The sequence below is a fragment of the Grammomys surdaster genome, unplaced genomic scaffold, assembly GCF_004785775.1.
Source record: "Grammomys surdaster isolate TR1022 unplaced genomic scaffold, NIH_TR_1.0 191, whole genome shotgun sequence".
In the NCBI taxonomy this organism is placed as follows: Eukaryota; Metazoa; Chordata; class Mammalia; order Rodentia; family Muridae; genus Grammomys; species Grammomys surdaster.
This window is the reverse complement of record NW_021604636.1, coordinates 4,591,846-4,613,919: the sequence shown is the minus strand read 5'-3', so window position 1 is coordinate 4,613,919 and position 22,074 is coordinate 4,591,846. Positions and strand designations below refer to the sequence as shown.

Here is a 22,074-nt window from a genome sequence, read left to right as displayed (position 1 = left end):
CTTAACATTACACAACATCTTCTATGTGCTGTTCCGAGTTATCTTGCACTGAGTTTCTTTTCTTTTCTTTTTTTTTTCTTTTACTCACTTTGCAGTCACAAAATGAAAATGTAGACACCATGTACAAACAAGAAGTTCGTGCAAAGTCAAGTTTTCAAAACCACATGCAAGTCTCAGCGGCACATGGCTTAGAGCTTACACGCTCCAGGATCATGTAATACTGGCATGCAGATGATTAGAAGAGAAAGCACCTACATCATGAAAAGAGGATGATGAAAGAGAATGAATTTTCTTTATGACAATTATCTAATGCAAACCGTATACCCATAACCTCTACCAGCATGGGAATGGGGGCAGAGAGGTAAATTTTTGTGGGGAGTAGGAAACTGTACATAAACATTATTGGAGGTCAAGTTATTACTAAAATGGAGATTTTTCTGTTCTATACTTGGCCTCTTCCATGTCATCTTCCCCAGCTTCTTGCTTTGTATCTCCTTTGCTACATCATGCAAAAAAAGATCAGATCTAACACTGGAAATCATTTAACAAGCTCTAACCCTGACAGATAACAAGGGTATTCTCCACAGTTTACACGAGAATTAAATTTGATATAAATACCTCCTGTTCTTACCGGTGGGTGTTGTGATTCCGTGTGTTAAGGTGTGAAGCAGACAGGAAAGAGATAAATCTTTCATAAGTACATTGTAAATAGGCAAGGGGTATATAAACCATATTTATAGGTAATAGAGTCGAACAATGACAGGTAAATAGTTGTCACAAAATATTTTATCACAAAAAATGGTCATAGATCTAGATTTTATGGAGAAGTAAGGTAAAGTAGATGACTGCTTTACTACTGTTATTGAAATACTTTGGCAGTATGGAACAATAAAACTGAGTGACACATATTTTAATTACAAGTTCTTGACACTGCTTAAGCCAGCCCAGCACCAGAAGTTCCCCAGTGGTTTTGGATGCTGGTATCTTCATTAAACAATCACAATAACAGTTTATAAAAGCAGCCACTATATAGGTGTTCTTTCTTGCAAGATTAAAATCATCTCCTAGGAGATCAATTTATTAAGTGGATTTTTTTAAACCATGAACCTTGGGAGAACAGGAAATGACAGCTCATGGACTTGAGCTACGTTTTTGGCTAAAATGTACTTGCTCATTTACTTCTTCAAATTAAAATTTTTATGATAATATGATTTTATCTCTCAGTCAAATAAATCACATGCAGCTAAGATAAAATCATCTCTATATAAACATGTTTTTGAGTTGGCGGTAACTGCTCAGTGGTCTTCACCATACTTTCTAATTTTGATCCATTGTCTTTTTGTTAGAACAATTCTGGTCAAATGGAAAATAGCAATCTAAACTATACATATACACTCCCACAAAATGACATTATGTAAATCGATGAAATTGTTAAATGTGAACAATGTGTTTTCAGAAGAATTTTCAGAACAGAGGAGTGCCGTGAGGATGCACCATAGTTTTGTCTTTCCCTACAGCTCTGTAATGTGTAGTGGAGTTTGGCTTTGCTGCATAATTTATCTGTAGCATTGGATCTCCAAAGGCAAATAGCAAGGAAAATAATGGGAACTGCCCTCTTAATCCTAAAAAGAGCTCTTCAGAGCCATTCATCTTAACTATGCTGATTTTTGTGCAGTGTTTCAGGAGGTATTTGTAAAAAGTGTTCTCCTTTTTTAAAAATATCAACTTGTTTGCTCTCCCTCTTGAGCAGAAAAAGTCATTAAACCAAGGATACTGGAACGGAATATAATTAATTGTAAAGGGAAGCGTGAAACTTCCTACTTTCCGACATACTTTATGTCTCCAATCTTTTCTACAAGCATTCAAGATATCCTACTTCAAAAAAATATGCTAATCTTGGATCTCTGCTTAGGGTCATCAGAATTGTCACAGCTCATTTTATAAATCAAATTGCACATGGATTCAGCTACTTTGTTGTTTGTTTGTTTATAACCAGGCCATACCAGGAAGGCCTGAGTTTTAGCTGAGACAATGTGTCCTTTAATTGGAGGTGGGAACTCTATGACACATAGTTATATCAGTTTGCATCACGTTATAATGCCTTTGCCACACAGTATAACTAGATATAGCACCATGCAATGCCATGAATTGAGAATGAGACACTATCTCCAGGGGAGAAAAATAAACATCCAAGAGAAGGAAACAAAAGCACAGGGCTCAAAGCTGGTGAGACTGGCCTTTCATTTCGCTATAGCTGTAATGTCTGCGGAGACTCTGTTTTGGGAAACAGAAATACATACCATGTTCATGTCAATGCCGTTAGTGTAAGTCCATGCGTGCTGGAAGTATTCCTCTAGCCGTTGCCTCAGAGGGTTGGGGATTTGGTGGAAGCGAATGAACTCTTTTACTCTCAGCATCTGCATGTGGTACCTGGCAGTTCCCGAGTACAGTCTTTGAATAATTGCAGAAACATTCCCAAAAATACTCGCATACATTAGAGCTGGATTGGATAAAAAACAAAGTTATGGGGAAACACTGTGCTTGGGCTTAGTATATTTTCTCAGAATATCGAATGTGCTGATTTTACTATAAGGAGATGTAAAGTATCCAAAAATCATCATGATTTAAAGTAAAATTGATATTTCTTTGTGAGATTCACACACAACCAAGAATATTAACTGGATATTCAGTACATTTGTGAAAACTCATTCTGTTTGTGATGAGCTGAATCGTAGTCAACGTTACCATGTTTTTCTGAAAATGGTTTTTATAAACCAAAATCATCTTTTATGGGTTTTAAAACCACCTTTCCATTAGTATAGACTTACCAAGTTTTGGTGAGCAACTAAGATCAATGGCACCCTTGAGCAACAACTTTGGTGCAAAAATCACTTACATGGCCCTGGACTTTTTATTTGGTCACCTGTGAGCATTATACTGACATGAGCATTATTCCATGTGTAGGGCAACTCCAATTAAACAAATGTTTACTAAATGCATATATCTCTATATCTATCTATCTATCTATCTGTCTATCTATCTATCTATCTATCTATCTATCTATCTATCTATCTATCTATCTGTCTATAACATATATGAAAAATGACAGGTTTCCATATGGCAGTCTCTCTTCCCACATGGTATTGTTATAGAAAAGTCAAATTGATATGAACCAGGAAGCTTTCCCTTGCTGGCTGGCTTTCATATTATTTGAAAATGACATGCAAAACTCGGGAGAAAAGTTAACAACAATCTTACACAGCTGTGAGATCTTAGAGCTAAACTAATGATCAGCACAGAAAAATATGCCCATGGGTCCAATAGTAACTTCATGGTAACCAATTTATGGTCAGCGACTCAGGAGGAAATTCAAGCCCAATACCATAAATATGGCCAAGAACACATTGTTGGGAAGGTCATATGCTCCAAGCTAAACCTATCACCATTGCTTTACTAAATGGGCATAATATCAATTTGCTCTTTATGTTTGTATGTCTCACCCATATATTAGTGAAACCCTTAGACCTGATCAGAGGTGGTTTTTAATGCAGTGGACAGATAACATAGATACTCACACTGGGTCAAAGTGCATAAAGTCAGTATACTGGGCAGACTTAGCCACATATGGGACATTTACAGTATATTTTCCTCTTCCTCCAAGGCCCAGGGAACATTATGGAAGAGGAAGTCAAAAGATTTTAAGAGTCAGAGTTAGGGAGGACCAGAGCAAAACTGTACTCTAGATATAACAAGGCCATTGCACCCATAGTCTCACAGGGGCTGTAGTTGCCTGCACAAGAACAAACCAGGCAACATTCCAGTATGAAAGAAGAAAGGCCTCCTAGAATTTGGCAGTTTTGAGGAGAGGGAAATTCAGTTTTCCTTAAGGTCATGGATCCTGGTACAGCAACTGTGCTCTGGAGAATAACCCCATACCCATGGATAGTACAAATTGGAATTGATGGGTTTTATATGTATACATGTAGGTAATGATGTGAGGTTGGGAGGAGAGGTGAAAGAAGGGGTGGGAGGAGTGAGGGGGCATGATTAAACTACACTTTACGCATGTAAGAAGTTATCAAAAAATTAATAAGACACTATAATAAAAATGTAAAAATTTAATTTTTAATTAGTCCTGAAATACTACTTTTTAAAAACAAGGACTTATTTCTACCACAGTCTGGAATCTAATATTGTCAAAGTAAATCCTCATTGCAAATTTTCAATACTCTGGAGTTCTCAAGTAATTGACTAATTTTCGTATGAAACAATTTCCTTAGAGTGTTAATTTGCATGTAACTCTTAATTGATTTTAATTATTTTGATCTCATAGTTATACATACTCATACATATATCTGACTTAGAAAAAATGTATATCGCTTAACTTTTGCCAAGGAAGCTATAACACATTTTTGCTCATTTATGAGGAGAAAGTGCTATGACATCAATTTACATTCAGGATTTAGAATATCCTCATAAATATTTCTTGGGATAATGTTTAAAAATGTGTGTGAGGTTTTTGCCTGCATGTATATATGTGCAACATGTGTATGCCTGGTGTCCACAGTGGCCAGAAGGGGGACTAGATCCCCTGGAACCGGAGTTATAGATGGTTGTGAGCCACTGTTTGAATACTGGGAACTGAACCTAGATCTGTGAGAGTAGCTAGTGCTCTTAACCAGTAAGTAATTTCTCCAGCCCTTGCTCTACATTTTTATTTAAAATAAAACTTTCATATTTGTATTGTTTTTCTTTTGTGTTTGCATATCTAATAACTCAAACATGGAAACCATAGATTCCACGCAGAAAACTTGCATGATGTACGTGTTGGTTATGGATCTTGGGAATCCTGTCAAGAACTTTGATGTGGCAATGTGGATTTCAGGCTCTGGGGCCACAGTACACTAAGCAGTAGCGAAACATTAGAAGCAAGAGCACAATGTGAAGTATGGGATTCACCTATGTTCACCTAATACATTTTTCTTTTCCTTGAAAGGTATTTACTGGACAATCTTCTAAAAAATACTTGCTCATTAAAAAAGTAGATGTCACCTGATTTAGGCTCTGCTATACTAATATGGTTTTTTTTGGACCATTTATTTTCCTTCCTAATTGGGTTTTTTGCATATCTTATCATGCTAAGTTATAGTAGTCTTTGTGTGTCAGAGATTTCCAAAAAGATAATGTTTCTGGAAAAGATGTGATCATTTATTAAAATATACAAAAAATGAGGAAAGGGAAGGATTAATTTCATGACAACTTGACTGGGGCAGAGTATTCAGATAATTTGATTATATGCCATTTTTATCTGAGTCTGTGAGGGTGTGTCTGATTGAAATTAACATTTGGGTTAAGTAATGCAAATTAAATTGTCCTCTGTAGGTAGTCATCTTCCATCCAGTCCACTAAGGTTTTAGTAGAATAGAAATTGGAGCCAGGGAGAGTTCACTCTCTCTTACTGACTCTGGAAGAAGATTAATGTTCTCTTGAGTTTGGACTATAGTAATAAAGGATGAAATTATGTCTTAGTTCTGCAAAATTCTGTAGATTGCTTCCTTATCTTAGACACAAGGCCCATACCACCTATTTTCCCTGAAGCTCATAATATGAAGAAGAGAGATCAGGAATCAGATCTTATTGGGGCCTTAGTAGATATGGTAGTTTTATCTCCATTTCTCCACGAAATGTATAGAAATGCTACTGCAGAACTAGGAACTGGAAATTGTCAAGATGGAAAACCCTAAATTCTAAGTATATAATTGGAAACCTGAGTCAAAAACTGGGAATTCATCTTTGGTAAATTCTAAACTGTTGAATTTTAAAATCTTAAAGATTTGATGTTTTATCTCTTCTATCCCTTTTAAAACAAAATATTGCCAGCTAAAAAGAATGAATTATTATATTTTGCATAACTCATTTTATTTTTGCCCATTCACTAGCATAAAATATTACATATTCTATATGCAATTCTATATCCAAATGCATATTGCCAGATTAAACAAGCAAAGGAGTGAATAAATAAGACTATTTATATATGGGGCTTTCTCCAACACAGCCTTCTAGAGTAGAAAATTTGACTTCACCAAAATTGTTTATGTCAGGTTGAATATTATAAAAACAAAAGAAACATATCCTCTTTCTGCCCATAGGTAACATATTAATTGTTAATAAAGTATTAGCTTAAGTATTCTATTATAGCCTTTACATTTTTAGTTTTTAAAAAATTCTACTCCAGGTTTTTAAAAAATATATAACTTGATGGAAATTTATTTGTACATAACTAACATAAAACTAAATGTTTTAATTTTAAGGATATAGTTTATTTAGTTGTAATAAGTACGTACATTCTGCAAGCACAGTTGAGCTGTTTTTAGCATCTCTGAACACGTGAGTGATTCTGTCACTCCGTTGCCTGTGCTCATTCAGATATGAAACTGAAGCAACGAGTTTCACCTGCCAGGGACTACCACACACACTCCGTGTGAATATGCCTGTTGTTCAGCATAAGGCTGAGAATCACTGTGTCTATCAGTATTTTTCTTAAAAAAATTTAAATCATAAGGATGTACCAGAGTTTGTTTACATCATCTGCTACTGGGAGAAGAAAACTCACTATTTTCCCACACATTGGCTGTTATGTGTAAAACTGTTATGAACATTTGTATATAAATACTTGTGTGGGCATGTATTTTCATTTGTGTTTTAAACACCTAGATGTGGAACTTCATTGTGATACAGCTTATTTAACTTTGCAAAAAATAAGTTGTTTTCCAAAATTGTCTTATTTTATGTTCCACTCACCATACTATGGCAATACCGTTTGTTTCAGATCCTGCTGACATTTGGTATTGCCATTTTAAATGAACCAAAGTAGCATGTGCAGTGTGTCTCATTAGTGTTTAATTTGCATTTCACCAATAACTAATACTACTTTTAAGTAGACTTTTTCAACATTCAGGTGTCTTTTTGTGCAGTGCCTGTTGAAATAATTTGCTCATTAAAAAAAAACTTCAGTTATATTTTCTGTGAAGTTATAAGAATTCTTAATATATTCTGGATGCTAGCCATTTTAAAATTTATATCTTCTAAATATTTTCTTCTAGTTTTCCACTTTCACTCTTTTTTAATTTTGTTTTAAACAATGTCATTTGGTTTTGTTAAGACAGCATCTTACAATATTGCCCAGGTTGAACTGAAAATCTCTGGCCTCCAACTCACACCTGCCTCTGCCTTCTAAGTGCTGGGATTAAGGGCATGTGCCATCACACCCAGAGCAACAATGTCATTTGAAAATAAAGTGAGTTTGATGACATACAATTGATCAATTTTTATTTTAAAGTTTTTTTGTTTAAGCTATCAAGTTATTAATAGTGCAATTTTCTCTGCATTGTCAATCATAAATCAGTTCTTAAATTTTTATTGTTGTTGTGGTGTTGGTGTTGATGGTGGTATTGGGGATTAAATCCAGGGTCTTTGCCACCAGTAAGACACTCTACCATTGACCTGCAGCTCAAGCCCCAGAGTCCAGCTTTTCACTCAAAGTCTGCAAAAAAGAATGTAGTCTATGCCATCAGAAGACTCCTCAGTCTAATTTATTTCTGTCCATCATGTCCTCCACTGTGGCAGAAGTTGTGAGAAAATGTTGGCACTGGTCTGGGACTTTGCAAACAAATCAAGAGGATCAACATTTATATCGACTGCATTACTAAGGGCATTGATTATCCTCCTTGAGCATCATGCAGGATGAGAGCACATAGTATAGACAGTGATAAGCCTGGAGCTCCAGGCCATGTGCAGCCAAACCAGGAGTAGCAGGGATGAAGGGAGGGGTCACCTAAACTGAGCAACAGTATTAATTGTTCAGCTTTTGAATGTCTTGGAGTTGAAATATCCCCTTTGTAATGCTGAATATTTGTACCTTATCCAGCCTAGTAGAAAGAGTATTGATTGTATTAACCCTTGAAAAGGAGCCAGATTTTATGTCCAGTAAATGTCTCTCTATATATGTCCAAATAGTTTCATAATTCCCTCTTATCTCTATCTTTTTTTTCCATTTGTATACCTTTAAGCTATTTGTCTTTTGTTAACTTTTTAAGATGGATATTTTGAACTTCCAGGTTGAGGTTTTTATTTATTTATTTTATAATAATAATGAGCTTTGGCTTATTTCTATAGGTTGGGGCACATTTTATTGAAATTTTATTAATGTAGTTTCCAGCTTTCCATGTAATTATTTCTTTCTCGCACACTGAATACTGTCTCAAGTGATTCAAGAGTTTTGCAGCAGTAAACTTCTCTGTCACCTTCACTCCTTTGGGCTATCATTGCCTCACCTCTTCTTACATATTTTACAAAACTTATCAATTCACATTGGTCAATTATTTTGAAGGGTGTAAAGGCAAGGGTGAATGTTTTGAATTCATTTATATAAGTACTAGTTTTGGTCTCTTTCATTCCTATGTGTTCCACCCTTTCATGGGGTGTAGTTTTCCTTTCACTGGAGAAATTTATAGTTTCTTATAGTCTGCTCACGATAAATCATGTCATTTCTTTCCGTATCCTTACTTGAAATGCAGTTTGATAGTAAGTTCCTATGGTGACAGATACTTCTTTTTCCCAGCAATTTAGGGATCTTTCACTATTGTCTTGTTGATTCCACTGTATATAATAGATCTGCCAATTTTATTATTTCTTGCGTTGTTTATAATGTCTTCTGTTTTCCTTTTACTACCTTTGTAATGTTCACTTTGTGGTTAGTTTTTGGCAGTTTGATAATGTGCCTTGATATGTCTTGTTCTCAGCTTGTCTGATACTCATTGAGTTTTTTTTTTCAAACCTGTCTTTTATAGTTTTCCTCAATCTTGAAGGAAAAATCGAGCCATGGCATTCCTGAACACTTCTCCAACCACCTCCTTCATTCTGGGGGCTCCACCTTGCTGCTTCTGCTTGCTCTTCTTCTTGAGGATTCCCACCTTGCATTGGTTAAGTGCTTGGCCTCACCTGCTAGCCAAGTGATTTTTGTCAGGTCCACATGCCTTTATCGATTCTCTCTTTTGGTAAGGGTCATCATAACTATAATTGGTTTTTTGATTAATATTGCACAGTGCCAGACTTTTCCTTCTTTTAAAAAAATGTTAGATTATTCTTTCTTTTTACTTATTTTGGTGTGAGCCTCTCTTTTGTGTGTATATGCATGTGTGTTTTGTTATACTAATGTGTGTGTATATGCATGTACATGGACACTTGCCATACAGGCATGTGTGGAGCCCAGAGGGTGGCATCAGGCAAGAGAATACTTTTCTCAGTCATTTATCCAGCCTAATGTTGGAGCCAAGGTCTGTTGCTGAACTTGGATCTTGTTAGTGGACAGCCTGGGCAGCAAGCTCTTAGGATCCTTCTGTCTCCATTCTCAGTGACTAGCTAGAGATACTAGTCACCATGTCCAGATTTTTTATATGATTATCAAACATTAAAGAGAAAATCAGGTTTTCAGGTTTGTACCCATTGAGTAATCTTCTTATTCTAGAATTCTCTCCCCTTAAAATCAAATTTAAGTGTGTTTATGGGTGACATAGAGAAACTATATATTGATGGGGTATCATATAACATTTTGATAATGCATGTGTTGAAATGTTTTCTATTTACTCAAACATTTATCATTCATTTGTGGTAAAAATATAAAAAGTTCTTTAAATAGTTACTGTTTAAAGTCATGGTGTAGTGGCACTCCAGAATTTCTTATTCTTATTTAACCATAACTTATTGCACATGAATCAATCAATTCCTAGCCTTATCACTTTTTCTTGTTGTTACCACCGATATGTATGTATGTGTACCACATTTTTTTTTATCATCTATCCATGAGTAGCACTGAAGTTATTTCCATTTCTTAACTTTTATGAATCATACTGGAGTAAAGATGGGGTATAGAGATATCTTTTTGACTGATTTTCATTTCCCTTGTATATAAACCCGGTTAATGAAGTTGCTACATCACCATACTGTAGTTTTATTTTTATTTTTTCCATAACAGCTGTATAGTGTATGTTTCTACCATCAGTAGACAAGGTTTTTTTTTTCTTGTTGGCATTTATTTTTGATAGTTTTCACTATAGGTGTTCTTACTAGGGTGGTATGAGATCTAGTTTCAGTGTGTGTTTCCGTGGGGATTAGAGATGCTGATCATTTTCCCGAATTTGGTTATTTGTGTGTCAGATTATGATAAATGTCCATAATCGAGCCTATTGCTCCTTTTAAATTGTATTGACTTCTGTTTATGAGAACATACGGTTCCTTCTGTATTCCGAATAGTTAAATCTTTGTCAGCTGTATTGCTTGTACATCTTTTCTCTCCCACTTTATAGACCATCTCTTTACTGGGTTGTTTTCTTTGTTGCTCAGAAGCTTTTTAATATGATTTAATCCCGGATGTCTAATTTGTGTTTGTTTCTTGAGCTTCATCTATTGTGTAATTCTTTTGTTTGCTTGTTTGTTTTTTTTTGTTTTGTTTTTTTAGTTCAGTTAGATACTGTTCTTGCATTCTTACAGACAGACCACTTGAAGAGGAGGCTGATTGTGTGTGTGTGTGTGAGTGTGTGTGTGTGTTAGCTATGTCTCTAGTCCAAAGACCATGTTTGGGGCTTGCTTTCAAAGCTTTGTTAGGACTACATTAGTTCTGATTCTAAGGCTGTATTTTACTAAGATTTCTCCTGCATAACTGGATCTTCTGTGAGGCTTTCTACTCTGCTGGTTTGAATTTTAATATCTCTTCTACCTGTGTGAGCCCTGAAAATAGTTCAACTTGTACTTTCGAGTCTCGTTACTGGGCCTGAGAGCTGTTGTTCACGTGTTTGTGACTTAGAAGAGATCAGCAGGTTCAAGAGCTGCCTTTTTATTTCTTTTCACTTTCTGTGTTGTAGATTCCAACATCTTCGTCTCCACGCCTTCTAGTCTTCCTTGCTGAGTGTGAGTGTTGTACTTATGGTTTTCCCGTCATTGCTCATCCTGCACGGGGTCTCTGGAATGGAGGTACAGGTTTTTGTTTGTTTCTCTCTCATGGGTCACGATTCTCTGCTTCCCAGTTTCTGAAAACAACGACTTCATACATCCTGCTTAATTTTCTTTTTGTTTGATAGAAGTTTCAGACTCCAATTACTCCAACATGGCTAGGCATAGAACTTAGAGTGACTGATACACTAAAATCAAGAATTTCTTCCAAGTTCATTATCAAGCAGGTTTGAGCTGGAGTACACTCATACTTTACTAAGTTGTAAGTCTTTAAAACCTCAAATGAAAGCATGGCATTTCTGAGAACTTAACAGCTTAAAGCTATCCATAAATTAGAAATGTAGACTTAAATGCATGGGCACAGCCATATTCACACTTGTTCAATGTTCTTTCATTTTCTAATTATGCACACTACTAAAATAAATTCTCCAATCTCTGTTCTATGTGCACAATCAGAAATTCAGTGGAAAAAAAGCAGCTTTAAAACTTTCTATAGATGTTCCAGTTATTTGTATTTACTGAGACAATTTTTAACAGGATCTTATCACCGATGATATTTTACATTAAAATTTTGGTTTTGATCCTTAATTTTATGTTGAAACTAGATCCCTCTCTAGCTATGATAAGTCTTAGTTTGTAAATATTGTAAACAATAATAGGCAATTGATCTTTGCACATCAATAACAATATGACTGAAGGTTAAGCAAATTTTATGAGTATTGCTATTTTTGTGCTCCAAGTCTTAATTTTATCTTTCCCCTAATTAATGACATCACAGAAAACTAGAGAACTCACGAGCAAATTCCCAGGAGCCTTTTCTGTGTGACGTCAAGCTTTGTCCATCTCATTTTGATTAAGCTTAAAACAGTGAGTTTTCTATTCAAATAAGTGATGTAAATGGAATGTGAGTTGACTATTTCTCTGTCATATTTGAATAGAATTTTCTCTTCGAAGATCAAATTTATCTGTAGAAATCTCATATTCTCTTTAAAGGATTAGTCAAGATAGCCTAGTATTACACTCATTAAGAGAATGGAAGGAAAGAGCAAAAAAAGACAGGAGGGGAATAAAGAAGAGGTGAAAGGAGACAAAGAAAGATAAAATGGGGTGAGCAAGAGAAACCGTCACCACTTCCTGGACTTTAGACGTGTGTGTAGGTTAAGTAATAGATAACATTTGTTTCCCATAAAAAGATTCACATAGTAACTATCACGGTGCTGAGGATTTCTAGGTCGTGAACAGGATAAATGGTCATAAATATTGTAGTATCATGAATTCTTTTTTCTAAATATAGGGACATTTTTCTTAAATATATACATTCATATTGATTTCGCAGACACATTTCATCAAGAACAGATACTTTTTCATTGCCTTGTTTGGTAATAATGCAACTAAAATCTTTAACCTCTGTGAAATATATTTGGATGGACCCTTTGCTGTTTTTCTTGAGTTAGCGTGTATGTATGTGTTCACACATGTATGTGTTTATATATGTATGTGTATATAAACATGTGTAGGCCAAAAGTTGATATTTGATGTCTACCTCAATCATTTCCACCATATATATATGTATGTGTATGTGTATGTGTATATATATATTCCACATATAAAAATACATATATTCCTATATATGTTTATATTTTCCACCATAATATATATCTTTTATTAAATTTTTATGTTTTAATTTTGAGCATGTATGCAACCGTGCATGTGTGTGTTTCCATGTGTGTATGTGTGTGTGCCCACAGTTTAATGACTTAGAGCTTAGAATGATGTCGAAAGAAAAGCAATTTAAAATCAATAAGAGAGAAATTGAAGGTACAATAGTAATAGTTTTAGATGTATGAGAGGGATGTGTGTGTGTGTGTGTGTGTGTGCATGTGAAGGACAAGGTGGGGAGATTTGTAGGTGTCAGCATTCCTTTTCCACCATATGGATCTCGAAATTGAACTAGGTTTGTCAAGTTTCATCTGCCGAGCCTTCTTACTGGCTCTTCCACTGTATTTTTCATGTCTTTTACTGGATCTGGAGCTCAACAAGCCCTGGCTGGCCAAAAATCGGTTAGGATCCTCCTCTTTCTAGTTTCCTAGTACTGGGGTTACTGGTATGTCCTGTTTCACCTGGCCTCTCTGTGGATGCTGGAGACCCGACAAGCTTGCAAGGCAAAACCTTTACTGACAAAGTCATCTTCCCATCTGCTCTGTGGCTACAATTGCAAATTAAAAATGCCTTAAATGTTTGCCTTCTGCATGCAATGCATTCTCTGTGTTTATGGCCAAGAGTGGAGTGGAATTGGAAGATATTGAGGGTTTTTTAAAAATGTATTTTCTCATGAAAATGTTATGGAAATAAAAATATATTTTAGACAGAGTAGATTACTAAGAGAACTCATTTAAGTTTCACAAATATGCTTCATCTAAGCACACTACATTAATTAATATGGTGATATATGAAAATCAATTGCTAAAATCTGTTTTCAACTTTGTGCTCCGTCTAAGGCTCACACCGCCTTTGACGTTGTTATTGTCCTCTGCTCTCATCCAGGTTATGACTAGGGCTTTGCATGGCAATTTAAAAAATGTCATTAAGTCAACTTCATCTTACCACAAAGTATTTTATTCTAAGTAATATACATAATACATTATGCTCCTTGTATAAAGATACTACAGGGCAAAATGCAAAGCCTTAGGACTTAGAATTATGTCAGAAGAAAAGCAATTTAAAATCGATAAGAGGAGAAATTGCAGGTATAAATGTAGCGATTTTACATATATGAGAGGGAATTATGTGTAGCAGTCTATTTTCTGACTTAAATTAATCATGTCTTGTAACATAAAATAGCTATTAGTAATAAATTACAATCATACTTTTTATACTTTTATATAACAATGAGCAAACTGTAATTTTTAGACCCTCAAGCTAAAGACCTACATCACTTAAATGTCATATCCAAGATATCCCAGGGTATAGAAAATAACCTTATTAATTGTAGAGAATGGTGACTTCCGTACTAACACTTGAGAATTCAATGAACTATGAACAAAACCAATTTCAAAAAGTTATGTCTGTACTGCACATGCCTAAACATCTTTCTCATTCTTCCTCATGCCATTTACATAGCATTTATGTTACATTAGGAAATACATGTAGTCTAGAAGTGATTTACTCTATACATGAAGATATTTTTGGGTTAAAGGCTTCTTGTGATACTACTTTTAAAAATATTATTTCAAATTTTATTTATTTTTATGTTTACATGTGAGTGACTACATGTATCAGTTTTCACTCAGTTCATGTCTTGTATTCTCAGAGGTCAAGAAGAGGGTATCTGGTTGGATCCAGAGTTATAAGAAGTTGTGGATGCTAGACAGAACATAGTCCCTATGCCAGGGTAGTAAGTGTTGTTAACCACTCAGCCATATCTAGAGTCCCCAATGTGATATTATTTTTATATTAAGGACTTGAGGATAGTACTCAGGTTCAAACAACATTGGGAGGTCCTAGAACTAACCCTGGGATCACCAAGTGATGAATTTATTTTATATTGGTATTATGGTTAGTTCCAAGAAAGAATAGGTAAAGAGTTTTTGTTCCTTCATTTCACAGAGAAAAATCACCCTTCATAAAATATAGTATCCACAAGTGTAACCCTCTATCTCTACAGTTTCCATAATTTCGCTTCATTCTCTATGTTCTAGAAATACCAATTCTGTGCTATTATTTTATTCTAACAGATAGCAAAAGAGAAATCTACTTACAGCCAATCAACATGACACAAATGGAAAAGATTTTCTCCGAATTGGTGTTAGGAGACACATTTCCAAATCCTACACTGGTTAGACTGCTGAAGGTAAAATAAAGTGCCGTGACGTATTTGTCTTTAATGGACGGTCCAGAACTCGAGTCACTGTCATTGTAACGTTTCCCAATTTGTGTTCCTAAGGAATCCAACCATCCAATTTTGTCAGTCAGATAGGGCCTCTCTACATTCCCAATCGCATACCAGATGCAAGCCAGCCAGTGGGCAATCAGGGCAAATATGCACATCAAGAGCATTAGAACAGCGGCACCGTATTCTGAGTAGCGGTCCAGTTTCCTGGCTACGCGCACAAGACGCAGGAGACGTGCAGTCTTCAAAAGACCAATTAGTGTTGTTGTCTGTGGAAATAAACATGTATGGTCAGAAACAGTTGCAAGCAATCCAAAGTAGGTTCAAGTTAACAGAAAATGGGAGTACAGCCTCAGGCTGGAATAAAATATGAAGATTAGTTCTTCATCCAAAAAAGTTTGAATCCACTTTGACAAATATGTGGTTCATTAATCCAGTGTTTTGGCATACAAGATCCATGGAAAGAGAATCAGCCTTCCCAAGATCTATGAAAGTGACTCCCACATGGAATGTACTTCCTGACGTTTTCTGTCCACAACCAAAGTCCAGGGAATTGATTGTGTGTCTACTAAGCACCTCACACCACATTTACAATGCTGGAAAGAAGTACTCTTACAAAGAAAGATAATTATTTATAGACAAGAGATCTCTCTATATATGAAGAGATACAAAGTCTGCTATTTCTTTGGCAAGAGACAGACTGAGAAATGAGATCTTGGTATTAATGATTGCATGGTATTGGGTATTTGCTTGAGCTGAAAAATACCTGAACAATGTAAAGGAACCAGTCAAGCTCCTTCTTGTAACTGTGGAAACTCCTATTGGATAAGTGCACACATAAATTATAATCTACATTTAAGTGAAAATTTCTTTTTGCTTCCTGAGTGCATCAAGTTCATAAGTCATTTCTTGGAATCTTGATACCATAGTTGCATTTTGGAGTATGGTATGTGTTAAGTAAATGCATGATTATTACTGACCAGGTGTTTAATAATAGGATACTTTTGCATAATAATAGGATATTTCACTGGTTGTTAGGAATTGAAATCTGATAAGTACAAATTACAAGTTCATTTCTTATGTTTCCTAAATAATGTCAACTATAAGTACTATATAGTTCACAGAGCATATAATTATTCCATAGTTACATAGTGTTTACCAATCAATTATTGAGTCATTTTTATCTCTTCATTATGGTGTTTATTTTACAAAGTACATCCAAATGTGTTAAGAATGTTAATGTTTTAATTGAGGAAATAGCACATGGAGTAACTATCACCCCTTAACTATGAATATTTTTAGTGAAAAAAATTACTAAGTGTACAGGAAAACTTTTTATGGACACATCGTAGGAGATATATTCTTTCTCCATTTGCTGTACTCTAGCAGTCACAAGCAAAGGAGACTCCTTTAGTCTCCATTGAGATCATTTCTTCAAGATCGGAACCTCCCCAAAGTGGGAGGAGTTTTCATAGCTTGGATGGACTTCTCATAACTGGGTTATGGTTTTCTTTGTCTTGGTTGTGCCAAAGGTAAGTTATTATTTTGCGCAGTGGAATGCAGAAAACAGTTTTTACTTCTTCACAAATTTGAAGGCATATGTCCCTTTAAGGTATTCTGGAATTTAAGATAGTGGTACGTGGTTCAGTGGAAGTAAAGTAAATGTCCCTATTTATAGTATCAGTAATTTACTTTGGTCCTAGTGTGTAAAGGCTTTTAAATAGGAAGATTTAGGACTAAGTTCTGATTGTTATCCATATGCCATGCTGTCCAGGTCCCTTCTTAATCTCAAGCTTCAGTTAGTCTATATATGGAAATACAATGTCTACAGGGTTGTAGGAAATACCCAATAAATGGTAGCTCTTTACGTTTCTAGTAAATATCTATTTACATTTCTGTTTCTACTTAGGAACTTTATGTTGTAAAACAAGACGATGGAGCCTCCACTCTTTCCAAATACATGACGCAAACATCGGAAATCTCAAATAGAGCCTTGCAACATGGACCATAGAGCTCACTAAGAAACTGGCTGGGTCTTTCACAGAGAAGGACTTCACTCAAGTACATGATTACCAGAGTCTTATAGCAGGAGTCACCTTTGTTCAGTCTCACCACTTTTGAACAGGTCAGACTCTTGAGTTTATTTCTTTTCCTACTCCAACTGCTGGTTTACCCAAGTTTCAGAACCAGAGCGGTGTAAGGTTTATTGTGAAAATACCAGAACTCTTATTTGGTTTTAGAATAAAATGTTTCAAAATAATTGAAGTATAATGCAGATTCACAGAGTAGTAGGTTAAATCAAGTTAAATTCTTTGCAATACATGGACAGTTTTCATTACAGGTTGTGAAACAGAAGAGTAACACTGACATTATCCCAAGGAAATAATAAAAATCTGCTGTGTGTGCTTCATACTCTTGTAAGTTCCCACCTTAAACCCTCTAAAATTTCTCCTATAATAATTAACAATGAAAAAAATTTATATGACACTAAGATGTTCTTAGAATATAAATCAGGATAACTTACACGATCACACACAAATGACATATAGTTTGGGGAAAAGAAGTTTTAAGAAGTATGGTGTGAGAGGAAGCCTTTGGTCCTGGGAAGTCTGGATGCCCTAGTGTGGGGGAATGTGAGGGTGGGGAGTGGGTGGGTGGTTGTGGGCACACCCTCATGGAAGCAGGAGGAGGGGGGAATGGGATGGGAGGTTTGGAAGAGTGGGGAATGGGGAAGGGGGAATAACATCTGAAATGTAAATGAATAGAATATCCAATAAAAAAAAAGAAGTGTGTGGTGTGATAAAGCTTTTGACTCCTTCATGTTTTCCAGACATGGTAATTAGAGTAATAATTGGAGGTAGGAGGGGCAGAAGGAGGTCAAGGAGAAAAAAAAGCAGGAGAGGAAAAAGAGGGGGAGGAAAGGAAAAGGAGCAGTGTGGGAGGAGGAGGAGGAGAGATAGGGAAGCAGTTGTACTCTCTCTCATTGTGCCAAGGGGTTGAATGAACAGTGACTTCAACAGTCATTCACAGCTCTGTAACATCACCTCCAGGTCTGTAAGCATAACTATGTAACTGCAGTGCACCATCGTTGTGTGTCTAATTTCTATTGACAATACTGAAGCTCACTTGAGTCTTCTTTGCTAGTGAGCCTTATGTGTACTGCTACACTGTCTTGTCTGAGATCGTAGAGAGAAGGCAATGATAGTATCAAATTGCTGAATGAATAGACTCAGTTCCAATCTCCTCTTGCTGAATAACTCTTGACAAACACTTTTTTAAAAAAAAAGAATATGAACTCAACAGATCCTAGAATATGATTATTTTTATAAATATGGTAATAAAATAGATGAGAAATGTGTACTTCTACAGTAGTTGAAGAGAGATACTTTGCTAATCTTACCTATAGTAAGGGAGACCCAAGGGATTTTATAATATTAAACTTCACCTTATACTGTGCTGTCTAGAACTCAACTCATTTATTTTGTTTGAAAGGTAGTTCAAATTTTTCTAGGCTTTCATAGTAAAGAAACTTTACTTATACAAGATTTTCACTTAAAATGCCATTTAGTCCTTTTTTATTTTGAAGACTTTTCTCCACAAATACAATTATTTATGTTACTTAAACAATAGGTATAATCTAATTATAATGTTTTTTAAAATATCTATTACTTATTAAAGATCCTAAATCCATTCTGATATTGGTGGAAGTTAGATTACATCATTAAATAAATGACTTTTTGATTGAACATGCAACTATATCTGTGAAAATATGTTTATCACAGACTAGACTAAATAAGACTACATTAATTTTACTTGAGGAATATTATATAATAAATCAGTCAATATCCACTTTCAATGTTGTAAACCATTGTGAAGGACTGAAATTAGGTAATTCTCATGAGAATTAACAACTCTCTACTCAAGAATACATCTGTCTTGAGCTAAATTGCAAAAGCCTTACCAATAAGAAAAGACTATATGCCAAAAATTTTAAATCTACCTTATTTTCTGAGTACATATAAAAACCTCATACTAAAAATGTTTAGTATACTTAGTAAACATTGTTTAGATTTACTTATTAAATATTAGTGTTCAGATAAGTTATAGCAATCATTCTTTAAGAAATGATGAAATGTACACATGTTCTTTTTGGTTTTGTCAAAGGGTCTATAGAGTCAGTCATCATTGAAATATTCAAGTTAATGAATCATTCTATCCCACTTCCCAAAAAAAGTGGGGCATAACAGTAACATTTGCAAGTATAGATTTCATGATTCCACATTCAATTTTGTTGCTTTCAATTTTATTCCGGATAATTCCCATTCAAGTGTATTCTTTACATACCATTCCATGAAATACTTAAACAATGCAATTCAATGATATCATTGTCTAGTTTCTGACTCTCCTTTTCAGCTTGTCTAATATTTTTCAACATGTCTTAGGTCAGGTATATTAGTACAGTCAAAGATCCATATCTGGATATGTGCAGAACCATGGGAAATTATCTAACTTATTTCTTTATTCATATCAAATGTCTTAATTGCTTCTATTAACTATGTGTTCCAAAGCAATAATTCTACGATGTTGCTGGGTAATTCCTTTCAATATTTGACAATTTTAATGATTGACAGATTTACTCTGTTTCATAGTAAATATTCTATCATACTGTAATATTATATCTCTATTTCATTGCAGTAATGTAGAAATGGGCCATCAAATGATTGCAAGTTTTAACAGACAAATAAAACATTGCATAGAGAAGTTTGAATGCTATATCATTTTAATTAAAAATTGTATTTTAACGAAGGAAAAATTGCATCTTATACCATCTCTATCATTTCATAGTCAATCACATACAAAAAAATATATAAATGATCAACATAAAAACATGTTTTCAATTGAGCATCTTATATCACTTGTCATGCCAGAGAGTTGAGAGATGATTAAAGCTTCAAGTGAAAGGCAAAGGAAAATTTTTGTAAAACTTCCAAAGACTGTCTAAAGAGAGAGAAATAGTTATGTTACTGTTGAAATGCATGTGTATGCATATTTTCAAGCTATGATGTTATTTCAAGTTGAATATGAATACCTCACTTGCATAATAAAGTCTAGTAATTAATGACACCTATCATAAAGATCACTAGGTACTCAGAATTTCTACAGAAGACTACTAATGTTTTCTGTATATTTACTCTACAGTTCACCTGTCAGAATAACGAGGAAAATGTTACTTTTGTGAGCAGAAATTCAATGTTACTATTAGAATTTTGGTGCAAAGAGCCCTTAGTTATCTTGATTCCAAAGCCTTCCTTGCATGCATTCAGAATTCATTAAAAAAAATCACTAAAGCGTGAATCAGAAGTCAACAAGGCAAGTAACTGAAAACGAGAATTTTAATTTTCAGGGGAGGGAGGAAGGAGATAATGATCTATGACACAAAGCAGAGGTCTCTGGATCCTAAATGGTAACGGCTTGAAAATTTGCTATGGCTAAACCAGATATGGGGAAATCTGAGGCAGACAATCAAGGTTGACTTTCTGGTGACAAAGGGAATATCACATTTTAACATCAATGATATTGAAGTAATTCATGGCAATGTCATGCTTGATGAAGCCAAAGTAGGATTATTAGAATTATTTCTTATTTTAGATGATTTTAGTGTCAGTTAAGTTATTAACAAGAACAATCTCAGCAATACCCAGCATCCACTTTTGTGTTTGCAATAGTAAAGGATATCCTTTAGTTATTACTAACTGAATTACAGTAAAAATTATTTATGCTTATTATGTTAGTTTTAAAAAATGTGGGCAATTGTGTCTTTCTTAGTAAAACTCCATTGTCACTGTCCTATTATTAATATATATGTTTCATAGATAAAATGGTATGGTTAGAAAAATGGTGTTTTGAGTTGACTACAAATAAAATTAAAGTATTATAGTTTAACATTCAGATGAAGGAAGAAATTGTTTAATTGACATTGAGAAGAATATTTTTCTCTAACCTAATTGGTGATGCTAATTCATGAGAAGAAGTCATTCAAATAATTCAGCAAGAAATTGCTTCATGCTTTTAATCAGGAGAAAGGCACATTTTAATTAATTTGCTTATGTATATTTGCATATAGTTTCTAGAAATGTTCGCCCATGAGTAATTGAAAACCTGGATGTTTGTATTCCAGAAGGGGTCACCACATTTACATGTTTACATAGCACAACTGAAACACAAAATTTTGAGTTTTAATGCCTTTCTTCCTACCAATTGTGAATCTTCAGGTATGTATATGCATGTATGTTTGTATCTGTATACATATTGAGATAGTGTTTTGTTGTTTAGCCCAAGATGGCCTCTTCCATATGCTTAGTTCATGGGCATGTGTGGCCATGCCTAGTCTCTAGACTTTTTTTAAACATCCACACAGAAATTTATGCATAAGCCTAATATGAAAGCACTGATTCAAACCATCCATTACTATGATCATATCTGATTTTTAATGTAAAGATTGTCTTCTCTTTTATGGCGGTGTGTCATTCTAGTTGCAGATAGAGTACCTGACTTGCCTTCCAAACATCTGTAGTTGCATGACTAATAGGCAACTCATACTTATGTTGGCAGAACATTTTATGATACACCTTTGCTCCCTCACAATTCACAATGCACCTTTTTCTCACCACAATTTTACCATCTAGATAAGGGCATTACCCTCTATCAGAGTTCCTTACAAAAGCACCCTCTTCCTCCTCCCACTTGAGTAATTCAACAAATGAACTACAAAAAGTATTTTAAATCATCCATAGCTCTGATTTTTCTTTCTTTTATAACAGATATTTAATTAACTGATAATTTCTTATAAATGACATTCAAAATATGACACACATTTACTTATATTTCTACACCTCTGTTGTGCCACACGTCCACACCGTTTTCTCATCCATCATACATCACAGTGTGCACTTGAATCTGGCTCCCTTGCTCTTAGGGCAACTGTCTAGCACACAGAGTACAGTCCACACAGTCTTTCAAAATGTCAAAGTCAGTTTCATTCCAAAGAGAATCACAGAAGTCACAGTAAATAGATATCATACTCCTCTGTGATTCAGTCCTCATATCTAAGCACCTTATCTCTGGTTGGGTTTAGCTTTGCTGTCACTGGCATTTTTCTTTTTACTTCTGTCTTCTAA

General features: G+C 34.8%; 1 protein-coding gene across 3 annotated transcripts in view; it reads right to left on the bottom strand.

Annotated features, from left to right (window-relative positions):
- The window catches only part of Kcnh7 (potassium voltage-gated channel subfamily H member 7), a 443,919-nt gene that overhangs the window by 66,441 nt on the left and 355,404 nt on the right, over window positions 1–22,074 (bottom strand). For 2 of the 3 annotated variants that reach the window (XM_028769229.1, XM_028769230.1), the window contains exons 8-9: window positions 14,766–15,165; window positions 2,301–2,500 (exon numbers count right to left, since the gene is read on the bottom strand). In XM_028769229.1, coding sequence (XP_028625062.1) covers window positions 2,301–2,500; window positions 14,766–15,165 — 600 coding nt within the window. Of the gene's footprint in view, window positions 1–2,217; window positions 2,501–14,765; window positions 15,166–22,074 lie in introns of those variants that run through there. The other variant, XM_028769231.1, reaches the window with a different exon arrangement.